Here is a 17681-nt window from a genome sequence, read left to right as displayed (position 1 = left end):
CCGCCGCCCGCCTGGCGAGAAGGAGGGGAGAGGCTCCTGCACAGCCCGCCACCTCTAAGTGCCACGGAACCGAGAGCCTGCGGGTTGAAAGGGAAAGGGTGGAGATGGCGAGTCCCTAAGGCATTGCCATCAAAGTCCTCCTTGTTCATCTTTCATTTGAAATTCTATTTCCTTTCTGCCCAGTTGGAAATTATTCTGATTATTTCCAGAGGAAGAGCGGGATCCAAGCCCCAACTCCTGAAGAGGAATGAGGGGTGAAGATCAAAAACCACCTTGCTCTGAACGACCTGCAAATGTAAGGTGGGAGGCATTTTTTTTCCCTTTTCTGCATGACAAAAGGACATATTTTTTGTTCTTTTTCTGCATGATCGACTTTCACCCCCGCCCCCCAATGTATAGTCTGAGCGGGAAATTACTTGGATGTGTCGGTAACTCACACCCTTGCACACGTTCCCCCTTTTAACCACTGCAAGTATAATCTTTTACCCTGTCCTTCTAAACCTTTTAAAAATATTTTTCAAATTAACTTAGTGTCAAAGCAGCTCTATTACCCATTTGAAAGGAAATGAAGAGCAAAGACCGTAGCCCCCAAAGAAATAAACTAGACTAGAGCAAAACCAATGCGGAAAAAATCCTGCCTAAAGCAAAGCCCAGCAGGGATAGTATCAAAGGGTTAAAATCCTTTTGATTGACGTTGTAGCCTCCGGTGCCCCGGGCTCAGGCGCGCGCCATTGGCCGCCAGGCCTTGTGCCTGGCGGCCAATGGGGGGGCGCGGTCCACGAGCGGTGCCGCGTGTCTCCTCCTCCCATTGGCTGAAAGTTACTGTGGGAAAGAAAGTTTGGGAAGTTTCACACGAGCCGTTCGCGTGCAGTCCCAGATATATATAGAGGCCGCCAGGGCCTGGGGATCACACAGGATCCGGAGCCGGTGCTGATAACAGCGGAATCCCCTATCTACCTCTCTCCTTGGTCCTGGAATAGCGCTACCGATCACCAAGTAGCCATAAGATATTATAATAAACGCTCAGCACTTGCTCAGTAGTTTTGTGAAAGTCTCGAATAAAAGGGACATAAAACAATTTTTTTTTCGTGTGTGTGTGAAGGACTCCAAAAATAAAATTCTCTAGGGATTAAAAAAAAAACAACAACAGAAAATGCCAGCTGATATAATGGAGAAAAATTCCTCGTCCCCGGTGGCTGCTACTCCAGCCAGTGTCAACACGACACCGGATAAACCAAAGACAGCATCTGAACACAGAAAGGTAAGGGGAGTACCTGTATCTCTCTGCAGCCCCAAGAAATTAAGCTGGGGTGGGCGGGGGGTCTTTTATCCCTTAAAACTCCCTTGGTGAAACGGCAGATCCCATGGTAACTAAGGACTTTTTATTTCTTTACAGTCATCAAAGCCTATTATGGAGAAAAGACGAAGAGCAAGAATAAATGAAAGTCTGAGCCAGCTGAAAACACTGATTTTGGATGCTCTTAAGAAAGATGTAAGTGGATAATGCTGCTTTTTTAGCTTTAATAAATGAAATACTATTTCTCGGGTACCACGTAAGAATGAAATCCTCTCACCGGCGGATCTTCCCCGCCAGCATTGCGTTCTTTGAGGCGGGAGGGCCGGTCCCCTTCAGTGGGGGTCTGGGGAGGTCGGCTCCGTGGGAGGGACCCCAGCACTCCGAGGCTGCCGGCGGGGGTCTCACTTGCCTTCCTTGCCTTCTCTTCTGTGCAGAGTTCGCGGCATTCCAAACTGGAGAAAGCAGACATTCTGGAAATGACAGTGAAGCACCTCCGGAACCTGCAGCGGGCACAGATGACGGGTGAGGGCGGCTTGCCGCATCCCCCTCTGCGGGCGTCCCTCTCACCGGGCGGTGATTTCTTCCAGACTTCCGCCCGTGGTTGTGAGAGGCATTCAGCTACATTTTACTGCCTTGGCTCACTCTTACGTTCCCACGGTCTGGGGCTTATTTATAGCCACAACTCCAAGTTGTTACTGTTCCGGAAAGGGAGGGAGAGTGGTTGCAGCGGCGAGGGCGGCGGGCGGCTTGGCAGTGGGGAAAGCGGGTGGGGGCCAAAGGGCTTAGAACTGGCGTTTTGAGCTGCGTAGAGCCTGGAGGTCTTCTGCTTTAGCAGCCCCTCCTCCCCCATTATAGAAGGGGAAATGAGGTTCGGATGGCCGGGGAAGGGCATTACCCAAGGTCACATCGCACGCGCTGAGTGTGTGGGGGTGGTGGGAGTGGAGGGGGTGGGTAAGATCTAGGGCCGAGATCGGTTTAAATCCAGCGATTAAGAAGGGAGAGAAGGAGCGTCTTGGCTTAAGTCGCCAAGCTAGTGTGGAGAAGTGGATGGTTTTACTAAACCCACCCACCCTAACTGGAGGCAGTTCTGCGGGCCCAGTGGTCAGGAAGGCGCGCCGCGGGGACCTCCCAGGGCGGAGGCGGTGGTCTCGGGGCCAGGGCCTTAGGGTGACCTGTCTGTCTCCTTCTGGTCTGCAGCCGCGCTGAGCACAGACCCGAGCGTGCTGGGGAAGTACCGCGCGGGTTTCAGCGAGTGCATGAACGAGGTGACCCGCTTCCTGTCCACGTGCGAGGGCGTTAACACCGAGGTGCGCACCCGGCTGCTCGGCCACCTGGCCAACTGCATGACCCAGATCAACGCCATGACCTACCCCGGGCAGCCGCACCCGGTCTTGCAGGCGCCGCCCCCACCCCCGCCAGGACCCGGCGGGCCGCAGCACGCGCCATTCGCGCCGCCGCCGCCACTCGTGCCCATCCCCGGGGGCGCGGCGCCCCCTCCCGGCGGCGCGCCCTGCAAGCTGGGCAGCCCCGCCGGAGAGGCAGCGAAGGTGTTCGGTGGCTTCCAGGTGGTGCCGGCTCCAGACGGCCAGTTCGCCTTCCTCATCCCCAATGGGGCCTTCGCTCACAGTGGCCCCGTCATCCCAGTTTACACCAGCAACAGCGGGACCACCGTGGGACCCAATGCAGTGTCGCCTTCCAGCGGACCTTCGCTCACGGCCGACTCCATGTGGAGGCCCTGGCGGAACTGAGGGGCTCAGGCCACCCCTCCCCACAAACTCAACCTCTCTCTCTTCTCTCGGGACACTAAACAGGAACTTGGATGCTGGGAAAGAAGAGAACTTTTGTGATTAAGTGGTTACTTTGTTTTTTTAATTTCTAAAAAGTTACTTTTTTTGTAGAGAGCTGTATTAAGTGACTGACCATGCACTATATTTGTATATATTTTATATGTTCATATTGGATTGCGCCTTTGTATTATAAAAGTTCAGATGACATTTCGTTTTTTACACGAGATTTCTTTTTTATGAGATGCCAAAGATGTTTGAAAATGCTCTTAAAATATCTTCCTTTTGGGAAGTTTATTTGAGAAAATATAATAAAAGAAAAAAGTGAAGACTTTTATGTCTTAGAACTGATTATTTCAGAATATGTAAAAAAATAAAGGCACTTGGCAGAATTTGAATTACTTGTAATCTGAGAATTCAGGAACCGGCTCTGTTGTTATTCAAAGAACATTTTTAAAAATCCATCAAACCTTTCACCATGAACTATATTCCATTTAATTTGCAAGAACCTATGCAATATGGCTTCTCTGGTCAATTTGTGATAAATTCCTTAAAGAATTTCAAACAGTTATAGTTGGGTAGGCCATTCAGGGTACCTGCTCCTTCTGAGAAAGGTTGAACAGGACTGAATTCATAAAGTTAATGGATCTAGTACCATTGCCCGGGTCACTTTAAGGGAGGCTCCTGCAGCCCTTCCCCCCTGGGGTAGCTTACCAACATTCAAAGTAAAAACACTCTTAACCAGTGCAGCCTCCAACCTTCAAGTGTTGGAAGTCTTCCTTTAATTAGTCAGCCCTTAGGTTCAGCTAGACATTCCCTCGTACCAGCATCCAAAAGTTTGAAATGCCTCTCTGCACCCTCTTCAAGCAAGCTGAGAAGGTCAACAGATTCCTTCTGCCAAGGGACAGCTAGTTAGACTCCCATGTGGAGCCCAAGTCCAGATGATTAACACCAGACATATGTTTTTGATAAGTTTCTGTGCTTGGCTCTAATAGAGAAAGCATGTGGGGGCCGAGCTGGCAGGCACACAGGCCATCTTCCCCCTTTTAATACAAACAGCAAGCGACCCCTTCGCTTGGTCATGCCCCATTTCCAGGCAAGATGTGGGCTCCAGATAGGAGCAAAAGGCTTGTCTCGGGTTTCAGCTCACATAACCCTCCTTAACAAGTCCTAACTCAAAGCGGACAGCTTTAAACTGTGCCAGGATCTGCAGGGAATTTCTTCCAAATCCCATCACAAAGGCTTGTCAGATTTTGTCAGATTTGGCCAGGTGTTTGACTGCATCCAGGTGTTGGGGAAATGAAAACCACGAGCCCTGCGAGACCAGACACATCAGCGGCGCTGTGGGTCTGGCGGGCGCGCCCTCCTCCCGCACTGCCGGCCAGTCCTGCTCCCTGCCAGGCCCCTCCCGCCAGTCTCCTCTCACCACCACCGCCCCCCCTCCTCCGCCCTTCCTTTAGAAGGGCTTCTGGGAGGAGAAGGATGAGGCGGGAGAGATCAATCTTTGAAGCCTTCCTAACAAAGATAAAACCAACGATTTTCTGTCTTGTTTCAAAAGCTTTACCTCCTCCCCTGCCTTCTCTGGCCTTTCCCACAGGCCAGTGTGGAGAGCAGCTCTATCAAAGGGATGATCTAGCAGACGGCGGTTAGTTTCCTATTCAGATACCTCCTATCCAACTTCAGACTCAGAGGAAGAGATTTAAAAGATACTTTTAAAAATTTGGCTTCTACTTGCTTCATTTCGTGTATGTGAAAAGGGCCCAATACACCCTACGCCCAAATAAATACTAGTACACACACACACACCCTTCTTCATCATAAATTTCCAAGATTTCCCTCTTGTTTAAACACAAACATAATAACGATTGCTCTATCAAGACGCCCAACCCAAGCTCCAATACTTCATTAGGTAAACTTGTCTTCTGGCCCCACTAGAAGTCCTTAACTGTCCTGGCAGGAACAATGGAGACATCAGCCCCATTTTTATAAAAGTACATTTGTGTTTTTAAAAATTCTACATTCTCTCCCCCCTCCCTCTCCCTCCCCTGCAATCTCTACACCAACTTTAAACTAAGTCTGTCTTTCCCTGTGCTAAAGGGAAACAACAGGGGGAAAGGTGAATTTTTATTAATATCAACAGTACATAGGTATCTTGGGGAGGATAGTAATAATTTTTTTTTAAGAAGTAAACGTTTGTTCACTTGAAAATAAAAGTGGTATTTTCCCCTGAAATATGGGTTTCGATTACTAGGTGAGGCATTTGTTTCTGTACAGTATGCAGAAAGGGAGACCCGGGGCTCCGGTGCCAGCTCTGCTACTAAACTCACCGTGTCACTTTGCACGAGCCACTTCCCTTCTCCGGGACAATTCTACACCCGTAACCCGAGTGGGTTTATTCCTAAGACTTTGTGCCGTCCTGCACCCAGGCTGATTCTGGAGCAATCAGTGGCCCGAGGCGAAGCTTCAAAGACCACTTCAGTCTTGCCCCACCCTCACCAGGATCCCTGGGACCGCCTTGGGGCACCCCCAGCAGCCCCTCTCCCGCCCCCGGCGGCGCTGGTGGCTCCGGGAGATAAGGCACTGCCCCAAGCTCCAGGTCGGGATGCCGGCCACGGGCCTGGGCCGCGCCCGCATTAGCCTCTCTCTGGTGACCCTCCCGGGCCCCGGCCCTCTGGGACCCTGGCACCGGGAGCGGGAAAGCCGCTGAACTGGAAGTGGGGGCGCGGGGGGGGGGGGCTCTCCAGGTCAAGAAAGGAGCCTCCCCTAAATGGTGACTAAGCGCGACTCCGCGATGCGCACCCCCTCGCTCCCCCTTCCACCCCACGTGTTTCTGGAGTGGGGACCCAGGGGTTAAACTGGACCCCCTCGGCGTCACCGCCGTCCCGGGAAACCTGTCATTAAAGTCAATTAACTTTTCCCACACCCCTTGGCCGGTAACTACTCGCTGCTAGCTTCCTCCCCGGCTCCTAAGTGCAACCAGATGGGCGGCCGAGCGGCCCCCGCCGCGCGCCCGCCCGCCGGGGAGGCCGGGGGTTCCAGGGAGGCGGCCGGGGCCCGCGGCCGGGCGGGAGCAGGCCAGGGCGGCCACACCGGGCCAGCCCCGGCGGCCCTGCGGCCAAGGTGGTTTGCTTAGCAGGCCCGGCTGCTTTCTGGCAGGAAATGAATAGCTCCCAGATGAGCTCAGGCAACCTGAGAGGTCGTGAGAACGGCGCGAACCCCCGCCTGTGCAGCCGGCAGCCTGCCAGGCCGCGGGGGGAGCGGGCGGCGGCGGCGGCGGGAGGCCGGGAGGCCCGGCGGGCGGGCGGGCGGGCGGCGGCGGGGGAGGGAGGAGGGAGCCGCTGACACACGAGCCCGCGCCCGCTCCCGCTGACAGGCAGGCAGCCGCCCGCGCCCGGCCGCCTCCCCCGCTTCCCCCGCCCGGGGCCCCAGCGCCTCCCAAGCAGCAGGCCCTCGCCGCAGAAACGCGGCCGCCCGGCCCGCCGGGGCCTGGGGGTGGGGCCGCCTGCCAGTGTTTTTCCAGTTCTCCCGGTAGCTCCCGGCCGTGGTTAGCAGCCGGGGAAACTGGGCCGAGGCCGGTGTCAGGGCACCGGAGGCCCTGGCGGCCTGCAGAGCCATGCCCAGCGGGAGGCCGGGCGGGGGCCGGGGCCGGCGGGGCGAGTGGGGGCGCTGCGGGGGCATCTCAGCCCACAGAGGCGTCCCCCAAAAAAGACAGTCACCAGGCGGCCACCCTGGACTCCTTAAGCCATCAGCCTCATTTCCCAAAGCCCAGCACCTACTAAGTGCGCCGCAAAGCCACGGCCCGCGCGGGAGAGACTCCGGAAGGTCCCGCGCGGCCCCTGCGCGCACAGCGCTCTCGGTTTAGCCAGAGATACGCACGCCAGTGACTCATCCCGGGCGTGGGGCGGTCAGTGCCAAAACCGAAGCTTGAACAAAGGGCATCTCAGCGCGGAGATTAATTCTGATTCGAGAGGAGACCGGGTAAGGTTTGCAGAGAGTTGGCACTTGAAGTGGAGAGGTGGAAGATGAGTTCAGCAGGAAGAGAGAGGAATAGGAAGGTGAAGGAAAACGCAGGTAGGGCCAGTCTGGGGACATTTCAGGAAGTTCGCCCGTGGTTGTTACATTTCACTTTTCAAATACGTCCATTGGCTTAGAGGTAAAAGAGAGAGAGAGAGAGAGAGAGAGAGAGAGAGAGAGAGAGAGAAGGCTGCCTTGTCTGCCTCAGTCCTGACTTAGTGCAGTGTAGTCTGGGGTGGGGGGAGGGGAGCGTATAAAAGCTCATGATCTGGTTTTGGATGCTTAGGTTGTAAAACCAAGACAAATTATTACTTCACTTCTCTGTGCCTCAGTTTTGTAACTCTGGGCCACATTTGGAACTTAGGGCTCTTCGGGTAGTATTTCATAGGGTTGTGAGGATGAAATTGGTAAGCATTCATAAAGCATGAAGAACGGTGCTTGGCCCTAGCCTGCTTGGCCCAGTGGATAGAGAGCTGGCCTGCGGACCAAAGGGTCCCAGTTCGATTTCAGTAAAGGGTATGTACCTCATTTGCAGCCTCCTCCCCTGGCTCCTCCCCGCCAGGGCCCTGGTCAGGGCGCTTGCCCCAAGTGTTTCTTTCACATCAATATTTCTCTCCATCTTTCCCGCTCTCTTCCACTCTCTAAAAATCAATGGAAAAATATCCTCGGGTGAGGATTTAAAAAAAAAAAAATGGTGCTTGACACATTAGTCCTCAATACATGTCAGCTGTGACGATTTTTAAACAACCACAGTGAAGTTTGTTCGCCAAATAAGAAACCCAGTCCTGGCCTTTGCCCAGCGATTTCAGGATCGGCTTGTAATTGCACCAGGCCTCATATGAAAGGATCACTGCTTCTTCCTTGGTTTCTGAATTTCAAGTATTCACTCAATAATTACTGAGTCACACACTATAGAAATAAGGGAGAAGAAAGACAGAATCTCTGTAGCTATAAAGCTCACAGTCTGGTAGGCAAGACAGATCAGTTTAAAAAAAAATTATGTTAAATGCCGTAAAAGAGTAGTGTGCATGGTGGTACAAAAGAAGCTCGCAGGTCATGACAGGTAACTTCTTGGTCCTCCAAATTATGATGAATCTTTGTGAATTTTTGTGACCATATTCCTGGGACAATAAAGAGTCAAATTCCACCTAAAAAAAGTTATTGTCAAATGGTTAATTTCTAGATTAATTATTTTACAATGCTAATATTTTCTGAGTCTGCATCATCACCTTGATGAGGTCAAGGAACTCGACCAGGGTCACAAAATCCTGGTTTCAAATGGGCCACTCCCTGTGAGATGCTGAGCAATTCCCCATACGTCACTGGGCTCCAGTTCCCTCACTGATACGGTGAGAAGGCTAGACCGGAAGTCCTTTTCAACTCCACAGTCAGTGTGATTCTCTTTGCTCAGCATGCTTCTCTGTGCCTGGTACAGTTTAACATGTGTTCTATGTCTCTAAGAGCCTACATGGGGCATATTTCAAAACTTTCAACCAACTCCTGGGGTGGTTTTACAACCAAGTATTTATCTGCAGTTAAAGATGTGAAAACAGACCTAAAGGATGAGCATTGTAGTCCCACTGCTGTAAGGAAATAGGTCACACGTTAGATGCTTGGAGACCTGCCCTGTTACTGACAACTATGCCCCACATCCAAGGAGGCTGCATCTGATGGGATTTGCTCACAATGTCTGGTTATCTTACCTGGAAAACAGACTAGCAAGAGTTAAAAATACCATCACTTTCCCTCTTCATCCTAAAAAATGTCTTCCCACCCTGTCCATTTTCTCACTTCCTTTATTATTATTATTATTATTATTATTATTTGCCCACTTCTTTTCTGAATGGAGAATGTGATTTGTTGGTTATCAGGACTCTTTCCACCAAGGAAACATATTTCCCCAACAGGCTAGAGTTTTTCCACTGGTACACTGCTGAATTAGTCTGGTTAGACAAGAATGTCAGTCTGAATTAGTGAAAACTCTGAATTTTAAATATCCAACAGGAAAAGCAGGAAACTTTGCAAATACTTGTAGTGGGTCTGAATTCACAGCTTACAAAGGCACTTGCTGTCGTAAAACTAATGCATTAAAGTCATGTAAAGAATGTATTCTCTCAAGCAGGTGAAGCGTGGCTCTTGCAATATCATTTATACTATAAACCTTTCTTTACAGTAAGAATAAGAGGAGCCATGATTGCAGTCCACATAAATAATTTCAGTCTAAATTAATAATAAGACTTTACTGTTACTATTCTTTTTATGTCCAGATATATTTTCAGTGGTAATTTATATTTAGTCCAGCAGGGATCAATGCATTTCCCCCCTTAGAATTGCAAATATCACTTAATGATGGTGATGTTAAAGAGCACTGCTTGTAACTTACTATTTTGTTATTCACTAATGTGATCTGTTTTCATGTTCAACTAACTTTGCTGGTTTAGTCATCAATGCGAGACCTGAAATTTATAAATCCAGCTTATAAAAATCTCCAGCCTAGAAAAATCCTATTGATGCTGACAAACACCACCACCCATGACTTCATGTTTTCTGCCACACAGTTCCCCTCTTTCAGCTTTTCCCCTGAGCCATAAAATATGTCCTTAAGGCATCAAAATGTAAAACAGGAATATTATTCCTTAACAGGGCAATGACAGGGCAAATGCCATGTAAAATCAGTTTCAGAAGCTACTGCCATATGTGACGTTTCAGAGTAAAAGTAAGTGTAAAAGTGCTTAAGGCATTTCTTCATTTTAGTGAAGACCTAATAGATATTTAGGGTCAGGGATGGGATACAAAACTTGTGGGAAGGCTTCCCACACCCCAGTTTTAGGAAGAACAAATACTTTTCAGCACACAAAGTTATTTTTTCCTGTCTTCTGCTCCATAATTAGGACCCATATAATTATTTTCATACAAACAGAATCTTGCAGGAGATGATGAATATTTCCCTTAAAATTCTACAAAATAGAGTAATTGTGGAATTGGCCATTAATGCCTTGCAGGGGAGAAGAAGTCTCTAAAGAACCCTGAAACCAAAGACTCATTGGTGGCATTTTTGTTTTCTTGTTTTGGAGTTTGGGAGAGGAGCAAAATGGGGAGGCCCAGATTGGAGGGGGAACATCCTGTATTATAAAAGCCTAATATGCAAATCGACCAAACAGCAGAACTACCAGTCAGCAGGGGGTGGGTCCAGCGAGTGGGTGGCGTCAGGCCAGCCAAGGCGGATGCCAGAGGGCAGAGGGAGGGGATGGCGATGGGGGGTGAGGGTGGGGGGTGGCTCACAACCAGTGGTGCTGGTGCCATCCCCCAATTGGCCCCCTGGTTGCCTCCCGCAGAGGGAGGCCAGACTGCAGACATCCCCTGAGGGCTCCCAGGTGCCCCACCACCACCACCCCTGAGTGCACAAATTTCCGTGCACTGGGCCTCTAGTAATACATAATCATGTAGACAATTCTGAAACTACTTTTGTGTGATCTCTTTGAGATTTTAAGTTCAAAACAGAGAGTATGCATCCAAAGAAGAGACATTTTGAAACAGTTTGATGCTGGGAACAGTTCAAAAGAATAACTTAAAATGTTGTTCTTGCTTCAGATATTTGCACAGCTCCCATATCAAAGACCTAAGGCTATCATCATATTTACACACATACACTGGCTTAGAAATAGAAGTTGAGTTTCAAACAATCGATTATGTTGAAATATAGCTAAACTGATATTGAGCTGAATTCAACTTAATTTTTTAAAAGCCAAGTTTCCTTTTTTAATATACAACCTCTAGCCACAGGTCCAGATCTCAGCTCCGTGCTTCCCCTAATTGGATGGGTCCCTCCTCAGACTTTCACTGGACTCCCTGGAAACTTGTTCTGTTTTAAATAAATGCCCCTCCAACTGCAGCCTCAGTATGAACCCCCTCATTGCCTGGTTCTGCCTTTCTTTTGAGCCTGCTGGATTGATGACTTCATTTTCCCACCCCAGTGGGGAGCACTTACAGGGGGATGGGTAATGTGGGTGCCTGGGCTCAGGAGTGGGGTACTGTGAGCTGGGGTTTGCATCTGGACCTGGGAGCATGGGTACCATGGACCAGGGAAGGCACACTGGGCTGGGAGTGAGGACACATCTCTGCCTCCCCATACCCATGCTAAAACAGGGCTTCTCCTTCCTCAAGTAAAAATCTGTCCTCCTGCCATTCTGGTCCTTGTCATCTCCTGACATCTCCCCCTCAGCTTACCTTCACCCGGCTTCCTCCTGTGCTCCTTTCTCAGGGCCTGTGTTCTGGATCCATCCCTTCCCCTTCATCGGGGAGGTGGCCCAGAGAACTACTGCTTTTAGTCCTGAATTTTCAACCTGCCTTACCTTTTTTCCTTGTTTCTTCAGCTTATAAACACATTTATTCCTCTACAATCTTTAAGAGTCAACTTCTCCAACCCTCTACTTCCCTCTCTACCTGCAACTTCTCTGCCCCTTTCTCACCAAGACTCCGGAAACCTTGCTCAGAGCTGCACTGCCTCACTTGTCTCTCGCTGCCCCCCTCGAGGCCGGGCTTCTGTAACACGTCTCTACTGGCATGCTCTGGCCGGGGCAACTCAGAGAACAGACCAGATGATTACTTTCCTGTCATTTCCTCTGTCAACATGTGTAAGCTTTTGACCATGTGCAAACTCCATCCTTGCAATTCCTTCCTTCCTTAGCCCCTATGGCATCTCCTTCTCCTGACTGCTTCCAACCTTTCTGATGACTTTTCAACATCCACCATGGATTTTTTTGCCCTCTACCCACTCCATTAAGGTCACAGTCCCTGAATTCTATCCATGTCCTCTTCCTCTTGTCACTCAGCCACTCATGGCAGTGAGTGGCATCTTCAGGAAGGAGACCAGCAAAGCTGGTTTGTTCAACCCAGAATTCTCTCCTGAGCTTCATACCATGGACCCTGCTGCCCACAGGACATTTCCACATGCAAGTCAGTATGTTTTCAACTCAATTCATGGCCCCGGTTCCCGTCTCTTTGAGGTACCCTACCCGTTTCCCAGGTTCAAAGTGTCCCTTTCACCCCCATGACCTCTTTCCTCCCCACATCTCACAGGTCACCAGGAACCAGAAGGCTTCCCTGTCTTCTGAATCTCAACCCCCATCGTCCTTGCCTTTGTTCAGGAGTTTCGAGTTTTTTTTGCCTTCACCTCCTCTAAATGGATCTCTTCACCTTCAGTCTTGCTTCCCTCCAATCCATCAGCTGTTACATATCCAATCATGTCTCTATGAGAAAACTTCCAAAGGCATCCTATTATCTCCAAGACCTCCGTTCTTCCTCACCTCCCACCTTCCCTGCCCTTCTCACCTCCAGGCAGCACCCCAGACCTCAGTGTGCCTGCTTGCCCCACCAGGGCTTCACTGAGACCAGCCTTCCCCAAAGTGCCTGGGGACTATTCACACCGCACTTGCCCAGTCTGGGCGGTCTGGTTTGATGAGTGGACAGAAGACCCAGAAAAGCCCTGACTGAGCCTGTTACTCCCAACTGCATCCCTTTGCAAAAGGCTGGGAAGATCTCTCTGTGAGTAAACACTCATTGGCCCCCAAAAGCCACCCATTCCTTAGCAGTTTCCCAAGTACCCCAACAGCACCCAGGCACAGAATTAGGCTGGGAGGGAGCACACCGGAACTGTCAGGGCGGCTGTGTTGAAAGAGAACGTGGGTGGGGGTTTGTTTTTTTCCCCTCTTCCCATTTTCCAAATACTCTGTAAAGTGGTTATGCTACTTTTCTAGCTGAAATGTTTATGTTTTTAAAAATGAGTTTTTGACAACAGCTTAGAGGAAATAGTTCTCTTTTCTAAGTGCCAGTAAGGCTCAGCATTTAATTATTATGTTCCTGAGTCCTGAGTGTCTTTGTTGGGTCTCTCACCGCTCGCCTGGCACACAGAGGCAGTCTGATGCTTTCCTCTGCTGAGATCAGGCCAGGGTCTGCCTGGCACATTGGGCTGCTCAGAGACACTGTTGGGCTCCTTTGCTCATGCAGCAGATGGAGGGCAGCCCCAGGGCTTCAGCCGGTGGGCTTGGCCCTGCCTGATCACTCTCTTCCCCAGTCATGATGGCTAATGCATGTCTACCAGTACGTCTCTGAGTTCAGTTCTCTGGTGGATTAAGGTGGAGGCAGATTTCTTGCCATTTCCCCAGAAGAGAGGAAGAGTTTTTTTCTCCTCCCTTTGATTCTGGTCTGGCCCTGTGACTGTTTTAATGAATGAAAAGCAGCCAAGTTGCCCCTGTGCCACTTCCAGGCCTGAGCCTCGAGAAGAGCTGGCAGCCTCTGCCTTTGCACCTTGGGGAGTCCTGAGCTGCCATCTAAGAAGTCAGCTACACTGATGGAGAGACCTAAGGGTGGGAGGAGGGAGGGGCAACCACATCAAGAGGAAGAGAGAGAGGCCTCAAGAGTACATGGAGCAGCCAATTGGCGTGGCTCAGTGGTAGAGGGTCAACCTATGAACCAGGAGGTCATGGTTTGATTCCAGATCAGGGCATATGCCCAGGTTGCGGGCTCCATCCCCAGTTTAGGGGCATGCAGGAAGCAGCCAATCAATGATTCTCATCATTGATGTTTCTATCTCCCTCTCCCTTCCTTTCTGAAATCAATAAAAATATATATATTTTTAAAAACTACATGGAGAGAGAGAGGACCCACCATCACAGCATGCCAGCTGAGCCTAACCCTCCAGCAGCACCACCAACGCACCAGCACCAAATATGAGAGGGAACAACTTGATGTTGCAGCTGGTGGAGTCCCGAGATGACTGCTGCACAGCCAGTGGCATATGGAGCAGAAGAGCTGCCCAGCTGAGCCCAGTCAACCTGCAGAATGATGAGAAATAATTGCCTTATTTTTTAAGCCTATCAAGCTGGCTTGCAAATAAAACTAGCACAACTTGTTGATAAGACAAACCTTAGCTTACATTTTACTGTGGTAAGGGGAAACACCAGGTGGCAAAGCTTTGTCAGTATCTCCAAGGAGGGAGGTAAGGTCAGAACATATTGATAACTAGAAGCTTGGTTTAAGGCAGAGACATGAGTAGAATTGGGCAAGAATTACCACATCACAATCCGAGATTGGTGGAAACAGCAAGGCAAGGGATTTTTACTGCAGCAATTCAAAGAATCTTATAGCACAATCTGTTGACGTTTCCCATTGAAGCGTTGATGAGAAGTTTCTTTAATGAACAATCAAACCATTTCCCTGGGCAGGAGACTCCTGAAGAAATAGTGATACAGTGGGGCCTTGACTTACGAGTGTCCCGACTAACGAGTTTTTTTGAGATACCAGCGGTCTCTCACTTATTTTTTGCATTGAGTTGATAGAGTAATTTGAGTTAACGAGCTCGGTCTCAGAACAAATTAAACTCGTAAGTCAAGGCCCCACTGTATTAATGAAGGCAGAGGAATATTAAAGTTCTGCTAATGAAGACAGAGAAAGAGCACAGAGTCCTGTTAAAATAAACAATAAGATGTGGTTTATGTTCTCATGTCCAGGCTGAGTGTGGGGCTGTCTGATTTCGGTTCTTAAGCGCTAAGTTTGGGGATGGTTTGTTATACAGCAGTTAACCACTGAGACACTCCCCAAACCTTCCACTTCTCAATGTTTCTGTATTTCTCCATTTACTCATCAAACATTATACACCTATCATGTGCCAAGCACAGGGCTAGGCACTGGAGATACAGAGGAGAAAAAGACAGGGGCCCTGCTTTTTCAGAGCTTAAATTATAGTCAGGAAGAGATAGACAGTAAAACATTAAACAAAAGCATGAACAAGGTAATTTCGATATGAATGAAGTGTTCTGAGGAAAATAAAATAGGGCAAGGGAAGTCCTCCTGAGAAGATGCGCTGGGTGACCTGTGAATGGTGGAAGGCCCCAACAAGCCAAGCTCTCAGCAGAGAGCATTCCAGGCTGGGGCACAGCCAGGGCAAAGCCCATGAGGCAGGAGAGAGCACTGGCGTGCCTGAAACATGCAGACCAGAGCGGGTGGGGCCCAGGGTGAGGCCTGAAGGGCTGGCAGAGGTCAGATCACATAGGGCCATGGTCATGGTGAGGAACTCAGATTTGAATCTAGGGCAATGGGAAGCCACTGAAGCCACTGGAGCAGCGCAGCCCACTAGAAGTCAAATGGGAGCGACATATGCAATTTTTAATTTTCTAGTAGCCACATTTTTTAAAAGTAGTTATTAACTAGAATTAATTTTAATATTTTATTTACCCCAATGTATCCAAAATATTATGTCAACATGTAATCCATATGTAACATTATCAATGGGATAGTTTACATTCTTTTTTCGGTGCTAAGTCTTTGTTTTCTGTGCACATCTCAAATTCAGACTAGCCACATTACAGTGCTCAGGAGCAGTAATGGCCAGAGCAGCATGGAGGGTCTAACAGTCATCATCCTCAGAGCTTTCATTTCTCTCTTCCCACATACTGACCTGCCATTATTATCCAAGAGCTTGCATAATTCCATCTAAATACTGCCTCCTCTCTTCCATCATCTTTACCCCAGATCAAGTGTCTTCCATACTTGGTATGTCAGTTATTGCTACATCCTCTGATTTGGGCTTTCTGCCTTTGCTCTAACTACACCAATCTCTCCCTACCAGGCTACTGATGAGCTCTGCTAAAGCGCAGCTTCCATCTTCTCCCTTCTCCCCTTCAAAACCTTCCATAGCTCCCCGTGCCCTGCAGTTCAAACGCCTTTGGAAGCCTTACGAGACCCCTCCTAAAATAGCCCCACCTGTCCTTTTAGCCTTCTTTCCCACGGCCCTCTTTATGTAACACAGTTAAAACCCAGGTCCCAGCTTGGTCCACATCATTATACTTGCCCCCGTGACTCACAAAAGTTATGTTATTGCCCAAAATATCATTAAACACCATGGATTAATTATACTCAAACATTGGAAGCTTTCAGGATTTGTTTCTGCTTATTATTTTTCTTTAATAGTACTTTTCTTTTCTGTATAGTTTTTATTTTGTAAAGTGGTTTTTTTTCTAGTTTTTACTTGATAGTTTTTATTTTATAAAGTTTTTAAAATTTATTTTAAAAGCAGTTCCAGTGACCTGCAATGTTTGGATATGAGTTGCCTGCTTGTTGCTTGATTTGTTTGTTCTTGTCCTATAGCCAACTCTTAGCAAAAGTGAGGTATGGCAACTGTATGTAAACAAGCATCACACGTGTGTGTGTGTGTGTGTGTGTGTGTGTGTGTAAAATTTTAAGCTAAAGTAGACTTAATTGTATTTTAAAAGCCTATGACATCACTTGAAATTACAGGAAACACTATAGGATATAACAAGTCCAGGCTGGGAATCTCTAAAATCCTCCTCAACTTTGGTTATGACCTTGGGAGAGCATCTTAACCACCCTCTTTGAAGTGTGGTTGCAGGCCATTCCTCATGTTTTTCTTTTTTCCCTTGGTTGAAACTTGTAAGTAACTGAATATGTAATTTTTGCAGACCCCATTCCAAAAGAGCCATCAAGACAAAATTCACATGATGGCCACATGCCGGTGCATGGCACACAGCTGCTCTTGACTATTTATGGGTGTGAGATATTAACTCCAGAGCTAGACTGGAAGTGAAGGAAGTTATAACTTGCTATTGAAGGAAGCTTGTGCTTGCATCTCTGAAAACTAATATTAAAAGGCCAAGGGCTCATGAGCTTGTTCCAGCTGGAGTCCCCATTCCCTAGATCTTCTCTAGTAACTTGATTTGGCTTGATTTTAATTTGGTTTGGGAGCCTCCTTCACTCCTTTGCAAACTTCCTGGTTGTCTAATAGGCACATTTTAAAGGCCCTCTCCTTGCCAGACCACGGGTCCAGGGCTCTACTGAGAAAACCTACAGACAAAGCTGTCAAACAGAATTAATTTTAAACTGTAATAAGGAATTGAATCATTTATTTGAGCAAAAAGTGCTCCAGTCGGGAAGACACAGATTCAGGTAGCAACCTAAATTGTGCCCCTGAGACAAAGGGGAGACCACCTTTTATAGAGAAACTTCCTGCCCAGAGTTCCCATTTTGGTCCATTTCATGCAAATGAGGTTTCCAAATTGTATAGTTCTGATTGGTCCGGGCAGGTTGCAGTCTATTGGCTGGATGGCATGGCGACAGAAGGAGGAACTTCCCTACAGTGATGGGCTCAAACAGCAGCATAGACAGACGGGATGGTGCAGGAGGTTAGAAGTTCAGTGTGTGGTTTCTCCTGGGGTCCAAGGTTCATAAGATTTACATTTTTAGTTTCATTTAACCACAAGGAGTCTTGACAGGTAAATTCTTTCTCAGAGTTCATAAAACTCATGGTGCCCCAGGCTACCTAGAGTTTCGGTCTCCATCTTTTTCTATCCCCTACTAACACTAAACTCTTACTAAACACCTACTATGTGCTATCCTGTAGAGCAGCGGTTCTCAACCTGTGGGTCGCGACCCCTTTGGGGGTCAAACGACCCTTTCACAGGGGTCGCCTAAGACCATCGGAAAACACATATATAATTACATATTGTTTTATGATTAATCACTATGCTTTAATTATGTTCAATTTGTAACAATGAAATTGGGGGTCACCATAA

General features: G+C 48.6%; 1 protein-coding gene across 1 annotated transcript; it reads left to right on the top strand.

Annotated features, from left to right (window-relative positions):
• Positions 1 to 900: 900 nt before the first annotated feature.
• HES1 (hes family bHLH transcription factor 1) lies at positions 901 to 3418 on the top strand. The gene is made up of 4 exons (XM_070403595.1): positions 901 to 1261; positions 1397 to 1492; positions 1732 to 1819; positions 2495 to 3418. Exons 1-4 carry the CDS (start codon positions 1154 to 1156, stop codon positions 3043 to 3045), a joined length of 843 nt encoding a protein of 280 aa, XP_070259696.1. The 5' UTR covers positions 901 to 1153; the 3' UTR covers positions 3046 to 3418.
• The last annotated feature ends 14263 nt before the right edge of the window (positions 3419 to 17681 follow it).

Source organism: Myotis yumanensis, unplaced genomic scaffold (assembly GCF_028538775.1).
Source record: "Myotis yumanensis isolate MYYU_CA2020_CCGP unplaced genomic scaffold, mMyoYum1.0.hap1 SCAF_2, whole genome shotgun sequence".
NCBI lineage: Eukaryota > Metazoa > Chordata > Mammalia > Chiroptera > Vespertilionidae > Myotis > Myotis yumanensis.
Note: the sequence above shows the minus strand (reverse complement) of the source record. Positions and strands in the feature narration are given on the sequence as shown.